The sequence below is a fragment of the Carassius carassius genome, chromosome 12 (genome assembly GCF_963082965.1).
Source record: "Carassius carassius chromosome 12, fCarCar2.1, whole genome shotgun sequence".
NCBI lineage: Eukaryota > Metazoa > Chordata > Actinopteri > Cypriniformes > Cyprinidae > Carassius > Carassius carassius.
The window spans coordinates 26642007-26655548 of NC_081766.1; the positions used below are offsets into that span (position 1 = coordinate 26642007).

The 13542-nt window shown below is 35.9% G+C and overlaps 1 protein-coding gene and 1 long non-coding RNA gene across 2 annotated transcripts; both read left to right on the forward strand.

Moving 5' to 3' along the window:
• Positions 1-250: 250 nt before the first annotated feature.
• On the forward strand, positions 251-12883 carry saga (S-antigen; retina and pineal gland (arrestin) a). Its single transcript, XM_059563944.1, has 16 exons — positions 251-399; positions 667-727; positions 1589-1649; positions 1773-1817; positions 3675-3874; positions 6340-6399; positions 6524-6591; positions 6803-6938; positions 7120-7204; positions 7552-7624; positions 7707-7844; positions 7928-8005; positions 8127-8141; positions 8540-8592; positions 8714-8723; positions 12285-12883. The coding sequence occupies exons 2-16, from the start codon at positions 680-682 to the stop codon at positions 12385-12387; spliced, it is 1173 nt and encodes a 390-aa protein (XP_059419927.1). The 5' UTR covers positions 251-399; positions 667-679; the 3' UTR covers positions 12388-12883.
• LOC132155132 (uncharacterized) lies at positions 3881-6205 on the forward strand. Its single transcript, XR_009437226.1, has 3 exons — positions 3881-4204; positions 4246-5813; positions 5929-6205. It is a non-coding gene; the product is annotated as an uncharacterized LOC132155132 (long non-coding RNA).
• Positions 12884-13542: the final 659 nt, after the last annotated feature.

A 13542-nucleotide genomic window follows, 5' to 3' on the forward strand; every position in this document is an offset into this window, starting at 1 on the left:
GACTCTGATTTTGCTACATATGCTGAAAGGATTTCTCACCCTGTAAATCTCAATATGACTTGGTTATTCACAATCATCACTATAGAGACCACATGACACGTGACTTGATCCTGACATAAGTGTTGCTCCTCGTGTTCTAAGTGTCAGTGCCTAGTAATCTCCCCCAGTGCTGACCAAGGGAACCAACCCAAATCCGCTCAGGAAGCAAGGCTAGGTGTCTGTCTGTATCTGTCTATTTGGGAAAGCTGGAGAACGGGTGGAGGGGATTTTAGCTATAAACCTGGCTAACCTGATTAGTTGGACAATACACATCCAGGGTACAAATACCAGCTCCTCCCTACTGTTCACTCCATCCTCAAGCTTCAGACCTCACAAATTAGTCGAAAACATCACTACCAGGTATGAAATTAATAATGGCTGTAGAACTGTAGAAGTCACCATTATTTAAATTGAAAAGGCTTGATTAAGACTGCAGTTTTAATAGTATATGATGAATATTATTGTAAAGCATTGGCATGCACAGACCTCCAGAGGGGCATGAGAGAAGTGGCTATGAGGGCACAGTCCCCTGGAATTGTGGTCCATGCACTTAGATTAAACCCAAAATGACCTTCACATTGAACCCTAATTTAAGCATTAATCTTTTGCTTTTTTATTGTGTTCAAGATTCTAAACAACAATGAGCCCCAAAAATATCGTCTTCAAGAAAATATCCAAGGACAAGTCGGTAAGTTAACATAACTACACGGGTGGATATATATAGTATATTAATATACTGTAGTAATTATAAAGGAAAATTTCTGGCTATTCTTTTTTTTTTTTCAAATGGTCATTGAAACAAGTAGCTATATATTCATGGTCAAGATAAGATCCTTACTAGCTGTTTTATTTTCTGATCATTTTCTGTAAAGTATACAGTTTTTGCTAACCTGTTACCAAATTTGTGTTATGCATAAATACAGTTTAAACCCTGATTTGTGTGATTTAATATTTTTTTTAAATAATAACCATTAAATACAATTCATTAGACCACATTGTTTTAATGTTCTTCTTATGAAATGTTGTGCTACATCTGGGTCAGGTCACTTCTGTAAAAGAAACCTGATTAAATAAAGGACAAATAAATAAATAATAAATAATTCTCAATTAATAAGCTTTGCTAGTTTGGGACCTATGTTGGTTTATGTTTTTGATAAACTACAAAAAAACAAAAAAAAATAGGGCACAGAGGGAACACACCATATGATATATTGTTAGAGGTGACCAGTACTGTTGGAGTATGTATAATCTTTGTGTCAGACATGTATTTATGAGTAAAAATTTACTAGGGAAATATTATTAAGACTAGTACCTCAGTAAAAATAATTTATCAAAAACCACAACAAAATATGATTTGTGTGTTTGAAAAAATAAAATCAAATAAAAAAATCATTGTGAAGAGTGCTTAAAATAAAACTAAAGTTTGGCTATCAGTCTGGATGTATTAGAGCAACCTGAAAAAAAGATAAATAAAAACATACAACAGAACAAAGGCTTTTCTCCTTTAGGCTCATTAAGTAATGTACTTTATGTTGTGTTTTTAAATCAGGTGGGTGTGTATATGGGAAAGAGAGACTTTGTTGACAATGTTGGCTCTGTGGATCCAGTGGGTATGTGAGAGAATAGGTCAAATTTTATTAACCTGCCTGTGATTATAAGCACTTATCAAGTTTTCTTAAAACTTTCATTTACATTTTTAATATTATTGTGTATTATTATTATTTTCTCATCAGATGGTGTACTTCTCGTTGACCCTGAACAGCTGAAGGCGAAAAAAGGTCAATACATTTACAAAGATTTTACAATCTGAACACAAAGTAAATCAGATACATCTAATTACATACATGTATAACAAGTCACCTTTATTTATTTGTATAGTGCTTTTAACAATACAGATTGTGTAAAATAACTTTATAGTATTAAATAGGACAATAGTGTGTCAATCATGCAAAATGACAATAGTAAACAAAATTTTCAGTTTAAGGCAGTTCATCATTGAATTCAGTGATGTCATCATCCAGCTCAGTTCAGTGTAAATGGTATCTGTGCATTCAAGTCGATGATATCCCTGTATATTAAGTGTCCACAACTAAGCAAGCCAGAGGCGACAGCAGCAAGGAACCAAAACTTCATTGGTGACAGAATGGAGAAAAAACCTTGGGAGAAACCAGGCTTAGTCGGGGGGCCAGTTCTCATCTGGCCAGACAAAACCAGCAGTTCAATTCCAGGCTGCAGCAGAGTCACATTTTCCAGAGGACTCATCTGGATTCCTGTGGTCTTGTCCAGGTGGCCGTCTAGGAGACAAGGTCATTACTGGGAATCTGTCTCTGGGACTCATCTAGTTGTCCTGGTCTCCTCTGACAATCAGGGCTGTAGAGGTCCTCTCCATGTGCTGATCCACCATTGTGGCTGGATACGTACTTGATCTGGGTGACTGCAGTGACCATCTGATCTGGATACAGAATGGATCTGGTGGCTACGGTGACCTCGGAATAAGAAAGAAACAGACTAATATTAGCGTAGATGCCATAATTCTAACGATGCACCAAGCAAGTGTTAGTGTGTTATGTGTAAACCAGGTTAAAGAGAGATGTCTTTAATCTAGATCTAAAATGACAGAGTGTGTCTGGCTCCCAAACAATGTTAGGTAGGTTATCCCAGAGTTTAGGCGATAAATAGGAACAGGATCTGCCACCCACAGTTGATTTTGAAATTCTAGGTATTATCAAATTGCCAGAGTTTTGAGAACGCAGCGGAATAGGAGGACTATAATGCAATAAGAGCTCGTTCAAATAGTGAGGTGCTAAACCACTCAGGGCTTTATAAGTAATAAGCAAGATTTTAAAATCTATACACTGTTTAATAGGGAGCCAGTGCAGTGTTGACAGAAACGGGCTAATATGCTCATACCTCCTGGTTCTAGTAAGAACTCTAGATGCTGCATTTTGAACCAGCTGGAGTTTGTTTATTAAGCATGTAAAACGACCATGAAAATTAAGTATTACAATAATCTTACCTTGAAATAATGTTTCTGCATTTGACATTGAGAGCATAGTTCGTACTTTATATATATTTTTGAGATGGAAAAATGCAGGTTTACAAATGCTAAAAACATGGATTTCAAAGGAAAGATTGCTATCAAATAGCACACCTAGATGATGACAAAGAATGACAAAGAGGAGCCATCAAGTTTTTTAGATCATGAAGAGGTTTTAGGTCCAATAATTAACACCTCTGATTTTTTCAGAATTTAGCAGTTAGAAATTACTCATCAGTTTTTTATATCGACTATGCATTCTGTTCGTTTTTCCAAATTGGTATGATGCTAATGCATCACTAATGCCAACAAATTTTTCTAGTCTATGCAAAAGAATGTTGTGGTCAATAGTGTCAAATGCAGCACTAAGATCCAGTAGCACTTAGACAGCGATACAATCACGATCAGATGATAAGGGCAGGTCATTTGTAACTTTAAGGAGAGCAGTCTCAGTACTATGATATGGTATAAATCCTGACTGGAAATCCTCACAGTTACCATTTTCCTCTAAGAAGGAATATAATTGTGAGTATACTATCTTCTTCTTCTTATCTACTTCTAACAATGATATTAGCTTTTTGATTCTTTTGCCCTCTAGCATATGTCACTTTATCCTGCACATTTCGATACGGAGGTGATGACATGGACGTGCTGGGCATCGCGTTTAGACGAGAGATCTACGTTTCCACCCGGCAGATATACCCCCCACTGCAGGACAAAGAACAGGGCATTCTCACCAAGGTGCAGGATAAACTACTGCGTAAACTGGGTGTCAATGCCTACCCATTTTTCTTTGAAGTAAGTATCTTCAAGTGGCTTAATTTATATTAAGATACTTTCATTGCAAAGAAATGGTAATCGTCTCCTTATTAATGTACCATTGTATTTACATGTCACTAACACGAAGATACTTTAAAGACCATGTACTATGTAAAAATTCTAATTAGTACCACCATACTTTTGTATATGCATTCGGTACTAATGACTTCCATCCATTTTCCAAACCACGTGCATTGCAGTGATAACCCGCTACTCCAATAATGAAATAATAATAAAAAAAAAATCTTGTGCTCTTTCGTTTTTATATTAGGGGTGTAACGTTACACATATTTTCAGAATGGTGTTTCAGTTCGATACACTCGTATCCTGAACAAATACAGCAAACTTAGTTTGAAACTTCTAGTTCTATTTATGTAAATTTTAATGAATCAATATTGATTCTTAAATTCAGTTGATTTTTTAGTCTATGATGTTTCAGTTGATGCGTGAATAAAACTTTGCTAGACATTATAGGCTAGCGCGCCTCCTGTCCAGTAATCACAATATGCGCTGTATTCTTATATCCTTATATTCGTTAAGAATCAACATTCTGATGCTCTTTAATGTGGCATGACAGATGGCTGTAGCCCCAGTTCAAATGGCAGCATGGAGTGAGTGAACATGATAATTTCTTCCTCTTTACTACTATTTATAACATAAAATAAACATGAATGTTCAGTATTTTAACCATGAAAAGACTAAAATAAAAGAGCTTATAAACATCGCCTTAAGATACGTTTACCTCAGGTAGCCTAATGCGACTTTAATGAGCTATTTTATTTAAGTCTTTCTGTGGTTGAAGCGTACCAAACTAAAAACACCTGTACCGGAAAACCTTCTATGAATATATATGTAACATTACACCCCTAATATCAAAAGAGCACAAATATATATAGAACAAATATATGCAGATCAAATATGAAATTATTTAGTCAACAAAAACATGTAAAGTAACCCAGAATATATTTTATATTTTCAGTTCTTTAAAGTTGCTAACTTTTGCTTTGATAACAGCTTTGCACATTCCTGGCATTCTCCTAATAAGCAATGAGTCACATGGAATAGTTTTTCAACAATTTTGAATATTAGCTGCTTTTCCTTCACTCTCTTGTCCAACTCATCCCAAACCACCTCAGTTGGATTTAGATCAGGTGATTGTGGAGGCCAGATCAAATTATGCAGCACTCCATCACTCTTCTTCTTGGACAAATAGCTCTTACATAACCTAGAGGTGTGCTTGGGGTCATGATCCTGCAGGAAAACAAATGATGGCCCCACAAAGTGCAAACCTGCTGTGATGTCGATGTAAAATGCTGTGGTACTCACGCTGGTTAAGTGTGCCTTCAATTTTGTCACAAGCAACGCATCACTCCTTCTCCATGCTTCTCAGTGGGAGCTACATGAACTGTCCATTCACACAGTGATATACTGTATGTGGTGTACTGTACTGTTGTGTAAAAATTTCAAATTTGCACTCATCAGACCAAAGGACAGTTTTCCACTGATGTAATGTCCATTTCTTGTGTTTCTTGGCCAAAGCAAGTCTCTTCTGCTTGTTCTTCCGAAAGTTATGGTTCCTTTGCCGCAATTCAACCATGAAGGTCTGACTCACAAAGTCTCCTCTGAACAGAGGATGTGTGCCACTTGAACTCCTAGTAGCATTTATGAGGGTTGTAAAGGTGCTCTCAATGGGCGGCTTCTGTAGCTGATATTTCTAATAAACCTATCCTCTGCAGCAGAGGTAGCTCTTGGTCTTCCTTTCTTCAGACAGTCCTCATGAGAGCCAGTTGCATCATAGCATTTTCTGTTTTTGGCGACTGCATTCGGGGTGATATTCAAAGTTCTTGAGGTTTTTCTGATTGACTGATCTTCATTTCTTAATGATGGACTGTCTTTTCTCTTTACTTATGGCAATTGAGTGTTTCTTGCTATAATGTGAATTTGTACAATAGTTGTAGTTCCACTAATAGGGCTTTGGACTCTGTACCCACCCTTCTTCTGCACAGGACTGATGTCTAAAGCACATTAAGAAGGCAAGAAATTATACAAATTAACTATTGACAAGGCACACACATGTGAATTGAAAAGCATTCAAGGTGACCACCTCATGAATCTGATGAGAGAATGCCATGAGTGTGTCAAGCGGTCATCAAAGCTAAATGTAGTTACTTTCAACGATCTAAATTATAAAACATATTCTGGGTTGTTTAAATTTTTTTATTAATTCTTTGCATGTTATTTCATAGTTTGGATGTCTTCAGTATTAATGTACAATGTTGAATATAATAAAACTAAAGAAAATCAACTAAAGGAGAAGGTGTGTTCAAAATTTTGAAGTAGTGTAGTATATACATTTATATGTATAGTGTATAAAGTATACATTCATGCATTTATCTATTGGTGGACCTGATAATAAAGAACAGTTCTCATTTCTGTTTATTTAGTTCCCTGACAACTTACCATGTTCAGTAGGACTACAGCCTGCCCCAAAAGATGTTGGAAAGGTATCTATTAAGCAATTTTTCTACCTAATTCTGACAAAGTTGTTTCTCTTGCATGTATATGATATATAGCCTCTTTGTAGTGTAAATTGTTTTTTTCACAGAACTGTCCAATGTTTTTTCACAGCACTGTGCTGTTGAGTTTGAGGTGAAAGCTTTCAGTGCTGAAAGCCAGGATGCCAAAGTTCGCAAACGGTTAGTCCAAGCTACAACTCTTTGTTATTATTCACTATTCATTGGGAAGTATAGTGGACACTGTTGTATCCAGGCCTGCAATGATTTACTTATACCACTTTGCCTTTTATCCTACCATAATAGAAATTCCTTTATGTAGTCAATGGAGCAGTGTAAACCATATTTGGATATCTCAACAGTGACATGTCTTGTTCTCCTCTTCCACAATCAGGAGCTCAGTACGTTTGATGATTCGTAAGGTCCAGTATGCTCCAGAAACTCTAGGACCAGCTCCCTGTGTGGAGACTACTCGTGACTTTCTCATGTCTGACAAACCGTTGCATATGGAGGCAAGCTTACAGAAGCAGGTGGGTTTTAAACAGACCACTAGTCGAGCATGCATGTATCATAATTTGTCTTTCTTTGGTGTTATTATCAATGTTTCATATTGCTTTTTAAATGAAGAATGTCCATTGGAATATAATTAATCAATGTGGAATATTGCATCGTAGTTTTTATTCAATTATATAATTACATTTTTTCTTGTAGACTTACTATCATGGGGAACCGATCAACGTAAGGGTCAAAATTAATAATGACTCTAACAAAAATGTGAGGAACATCATAATTTCTGGTAAGACCAGATTTGAGAGCACTGACACCTCAATTAGAAATAAGTGTGTTCAGGAAATTAATAAAAGTGGTCATAAATAAGCTTTTATTTTCAAGAGTTTCATTCTTTTATTCTACCCTAATATTTTTGACCGCTACCCCAATTCAAAACACGTCAATAGAGTTGCATGTGTATCAGTCTGTGTGTGTATTAATATATTTTAATAGATTATCTGTATCATCTGACTGAAATCTTAATGAACTAATTAATTTACAAAATATAAATCTTTGTGTACTGTATACAGTAACTCATACTTTAAGTAGACTGCTGTTACTATGAAATAACACTTGTGGATGTCTATCTTTTAGTGGAACAAATTGCCAATGTGGTGCTGTACTCCAGTGACAGTTATATGAAGGCAGTGGCCATAGAAGACTCTGGGTAATAGTTTGATTCAGATATTTATATGTAATTCAATAAAATAATTAATGTTAATCTGATTAAAGTTTGTTATGTGGTGCAGGGACTCTGTTGATTCTGGTGCCAAGCTGGATAAAGTCTACACTTTGCTCCCCCTACTGGCCAATAACAGAGAGCGAAGAGGCATTGCACTGGATGGAAAATTGAAGCATGAAGACACCAATTTAGCCTCTTCAAGCATGTGAGTCCCCATGGAAAACATTGGCATGAAAATAATGACAGCTATTTTCGTTTACTGGGCTTCGTTTAACTGCTTTATTGCAGCATCAAAGAAGGTGTTCTGAAGGAAGTTTTGGGGATCATGGTGTCTTACAGACTTGTTGTAAAGCTTATTGTTGGAGGGTTAGTATCACATGACACAATATTCTACTACAGTATATAGCATAAAACCATGCATGCCTAATATATGTTTTACCTGTAGTGTGTTGTGTACATCCTAATATTTTGTTGTTCTCTTTTATAGGATTATGGGATCCAGGTAAATATCTTTTCTTTAATACTTGATTAAGAATGGCCTTTGGTTGAAATCGTCACCACCTTTCTCCCTGTTAGAGAGTGCCCTGCATATCAATGAAGCTTTTTTATGTCTGCATATATATTATCCAAAAGTCTGGGACCAAACCTGTTGCTTTCTTATATTGAACATAAAAAAATATATTTTGAAGATTACTGGTAATCAAACAGTTGGTGGTTGCGATTGACTTCCATAGTAGGAAAAAAAAAGAATACTATGGAAGTCAATGGCAACCACCAACTCTTTGATTACCAGCAATCTTCAAAATATCTTCTTTTATGTTCAATATAAGAAAGCAACAAGTTTGGAACTAACTATAGTATTTAATACCTTTATATATGCTTTGTGTTTTTCCATATCAGTGAAGTTGGGGTGGAGCTCCCTTTCCAGCTTATGCACCCGAAGCCTGACACAGGTATTATATACAAATGTTTTTGCGTATGTTCTTTTATCTGTCTCTAAAATATTTTCTGGTTCACATTCAATTATGTATCAACTCTGTTAAAATGTCATTTCCTCTTTAATGCCTCTTGAAGTGAAAGAAAGGTCAGTCAGCATTTTAATAATTAAATGAAATGTCTTTTTTTCATCATGTCCTGCTTGCAGGTTTGTGAAGTAACAAATTACAAATACTCGTGTAACTGTTATTAAGTAGTTTGTCAGAAATTAAAGAGTTCATCATGTCCTGCTTGCAGGTTTGTGAAGTAACAAATTACAAATACTTGTGTAACTGTTATTAAGTAGTTTGTCAGAAATTAAAGAGTTCATATGTAAAAGTCCTTCCTGAAAATTTCATCTGAAATTAGCATTTTTAAAAGGCTCTTATATTTATGTTGATTTATTTCCATTCAATGGCATAGAAAAGGATCTAAACATTGTCATTAAAGTAAAATTACTGAACCTAAACATAGGAGCCTGATAAAAATTCTAATTTTAAAGAAAATTTCAGATAGCACTTGGAGGCTTTTGCATCTGAACTCTTCAGTTGTAAGTTTTTGAGTAGTTTAAAAGTTGTGTACATTTACTCAGTGCTTGAAGCGGAAAAAACAAGTGCCAATACTCCACCCCTCCACCCCCCCCCCATATCCCGCTCCAATATCTAAACATCTAAAACACCTTCTGCAGGTGTTGTGACCAATTCTGACCCCCAACAGATTATTACCTACATACATATAGAATGCTGCACCAAACAAATTCGTAAGGGAAAAAATGTAAACAATAAACCAACTCCATACTTGTTTCTAAGGGTGCTTCTCAATTCTTATTGTGCATCCTCGTTTCCTTTCCTTGCATCTTAGCGGCACCCTTTCAGGATGCAAGGGAAGATGCAAGGAAAAGATGTGAGGATGGAGGAATTGAATCAAGTAAAATTATATATCCTCATTCCATTTAGTGTCATTTTAAAGTGTCATTAACTGCACTAAAGGGAACTGCCCTTATTGTTAAAGTTTGTTATTTAAGATATTAATAATAAATATTAATAAAGCAAGATGCCCTGTTTGACATATATGACATGTAAGGTTTATTTAAACTGCAAAGTTAAAATCTAAAATAAAATTATAACAATAGATGTGAAGGGGGAGGAGAATTTATATGTGCGTCAGGTTTTTCTATGAAAAACACCTGTGTATCCTCGCTCACGCCTCCTCACTCCTTGATCCTCGCCTCCTTGTGGTGAAATTAAAGAATTGAGATGTCCTACAAGATGGCTGAGCTCAATATTTACAAGAACTTAAGTTTTCACATCTGTGCTCATAAAGCATGGGCGGTTTCGCTGGTGGTGCAGAGGCAGAGCTCAAGCGGTGATCGTGCGCCCAAAATCCTGCCGCTTTTTTATGGGCACAGCGTTTCATGGCAGGCACAGCCGAAGATAATGCATGAAATTATAAATAGAAAATAACACAAATACAAAAGTTTTTTTTTGTTTTATTTAGCTTTTAGTAAATATAAATTTGACATTTTTTGCAACTAAGTCGGCCCTGAGACTCGAACACTGCTACTACAGCACAAAACTCTTCAGGCCCTCAAACACGAGGCACGTTAAGTGGTGGAACTGCCATGCGGCTGCCGCTTTCTCTTGTAGTGCAGTTGAGGCATTGGTCAGGTTTTAGTCTCGAAGCAGACGTTGCCATAGTTACAATTGTCAACATCACCTTTGTATTCATTAAAAACTAAAATATGAAAATAAAATAAACTAATTATATTTTATGTTTAACCACTAAAGAGACATCAGAGCCAGCGACACATATCAGAAGGTCTAGCTGAGGTGAGGCCGCTCTCGGTGGATACATGATCAATGAGCTCCCGCTGATCGCGTGGAGCTGTCCGTCTCCGAAATTTGCAAAACACATTTTTAAATAGGCACTGTCTTTATAAATAAACCGCAGATTTGAGTTTTAAACAACTACATTCTCGGCTGAAATACTTTTAAAATTACATTTCATGACACAATGACAGTAATATTTTGAAAATGATCCGAATAAATGGTGGTTGAAATCACAATGCTAATTTGATTACATTTGGATACATGTTTAGATTTTATCAATGGCTACTTTTTGTATTTATCTGTTTTTCGTTCAATTGTTTTGTTGTTGTTGCTTGAAACATTGATTTAAAGTGTCAGTTATTTCATTATTATTTCAGTCAATCCTATAAAACCCTTTCTTATCCCAAACTACATCTAAAAGCTTGATCAGTGACATAAAAGTAATCAATGCAGCTACTGTGGGAAGTCGTGGCCTAATGGTTAGAGAGTCGGACTCCCAATCGAAAGGTTGTGAGTTCGAGTCCCGGGCCGGCAGGAATTGTGGGTGGGGGGAGTGCATGTACAGTTCTCTCTCCACCTTCAATACCATGACTTAGGTGCCCTTGAGCAAGGCATCGAACCCCCAACTGCTCCCCGGGCGCCGCAGCATAAATGGCTGCCCACTGCACTGGGTGTGTGCTCACAGTGTGTGTGTGTGTTCACTGCTCTGTGTGTGTGCACTTCGGATGGGTTAAATGCAGAGCACAAATTCTGAGTATGGGTCACCATACTTGGCTGAATGTCACTTCACTTCACACTTTTTCACTTTCACTTAATACTTTGCTTCTCATTAATGCGTGAACTTCCCCTTTAAATAATGTGATGCTCTGCCCTTTATGTGAATGACTCTGTTACCAAGTGCTGTTAGAAGTGATTTAATTGATTTATCAACTGCCACAAGTACTGCCTGAACAAAATACTGATTTAGTGCACTTTAATTTTTCTACCAATATTTTAAATTAGCCTCAATTAGCCAGCAACTGACAGCGCTCTGATCCAATGGCATACAGGCATCATCAGTTTGACAGTACTCTAGCCCAGTGATGTGAGGGCAGCAGTCACATTTCAGTGGGACCATGCCACTCTTTATCACAATCCTGCTAAAATGTAGCAATGTAGTGCCAGTATGAGCGCTCTTTGGAGTCCCTTTAGCTGGTGCCTAGAAATAGCACTGTGTTCACTGATTGATTGAAACCGACACGGCTGCCTCAGCCACTCACAAAAAAGATAAAATATTTTTCTCTTTGGCCAGGCCTACTTCAAAGCGAAAGTGGCAGGATTTTGGGTGCACAAACACCACTTGTGCTCTGCCTCTGCGCCATCAGCGAAACCGCTCATGTTTCACGTTTTCCATGTATTACCTGTTTACCACTTTTTGAGCATAGATGTGAAAACTTAAACTGTTGTAAATATTGAATGTTTTGGAGCACAGACTCATTTTTGGTCTCTTTTAAAAAAGGCACTTGCTGAAGTGAAAAAAAAATGTAATCTATTTTTTTTTATAGAACTTAAAGTTCATTATTATTAAAAATGAACACTATTTTAATCATTTTATATAAAATACATATATTTTCCAAAGCCATAAATCTAAGAAAGCTGTGTTACAAATTTGAGATTGATACATATTATTGAAATTTTTGACTGCAAACACTACAAACAGCTGATGGTGATTTTTTATTTTTATTTTTTTTATTTTTTTTCAGGACCGTTTTCGAATCCTGTTCATTATTTATTTTGTTTATTAATATATCTGTAATGTATCTGCTTCTTGTCCTTTTATGTGAATGTGTTTCTGTATGTAGTGAACTGGAGGATGAAATGGTTTTCGAGGAGTTTAAGCGCACCTACTTGAAGGGCATGGCCGAGGATGAGGATGAGGGAAACATTTCACCTGGCGAACACTGAGGAATGCATGTAGTTTTTGAAGCATCTCTCTATGACTTTTTTTAAGGCTGCTCAAAACAGACAATCATATATAGAGCATTACTGCAATAGAGCACTTTGTTATTAGCATTTAATTAGCAGATAAAGCTGTCATTTTTATTGAATACCATAGTTCTCTGTGAACCAACCAGACCATGCTGCCACAAAGATCCACAAGGATCTCTGGAGTTGTAACTGAAATTAATAGAGAGCTTTGTTTTCTTATTTTACAGTAGTGGGAGCACTCCCCTTTGATACTGCTGTAGTACTTTGGTGTGTATCTTTAGAAATTTGGAGGAAACTGATGTGCTGGAGATTGGTGACTACTGTACATAGTAATAGTCCATAAAAAGTAAAACTACAGAGTAAAATCCTACCTGTGTTTTTGGTTTAACAGTTATTTTAGACCAACTTTATTTGTATACATAAATAAATCTATTATTACAAATTACTGTATTATAATAAAAACTGTACTGTAGCAGGATGTTCAGTTTATGTACACATGCTAAGGAAGGTAAATACTATTTTACAATCATTACAAAGGTTTGGACATAAGTTATTGATCTTCTTTTTTTATTCATAAAATAACAGTATTGATAAAGATTCAGTTTCTGGAAGTGGATCTGCTTTTCAAGAGCAACCATATTATAATTGTTTCTTATTATACACTCAGGAAGGTGCAAAAACAAATGTATTTTCATCCTTATTTTCCAAAAAACATTCAATACACGCCAAAGTGACTAAATCAATTATGTTTATATTAATCTCAATAGTATAATACAACAATTTCTCAAGTGAAGTTGATTGTCAACTGACTGTCCTAAAAGTTACAGTGTAAAAAATGATTGTGATCTTAAAAGTAAAAGACTGTAAAAATGCTATAGTAAAAACCTGTTAATTGGTTATCAGTAAGTTTCCATACTATATACAGTGAATAACTGTAATTACGTTTAATGTAACTTTACAGTAAAACAACGTTAAAATTACAGTTTTTGGAAGTGAAAAAGAAAAAGGCATTGTTGAATTTACAGTGAAAAACTGTAAATTGACACTCCCAGAATTCCCTGGATGACACTTCATATTTTGTGGGTGGGGGGTTTCATTGAAATAACTATATTTCTTCTTTTTTATCTTATC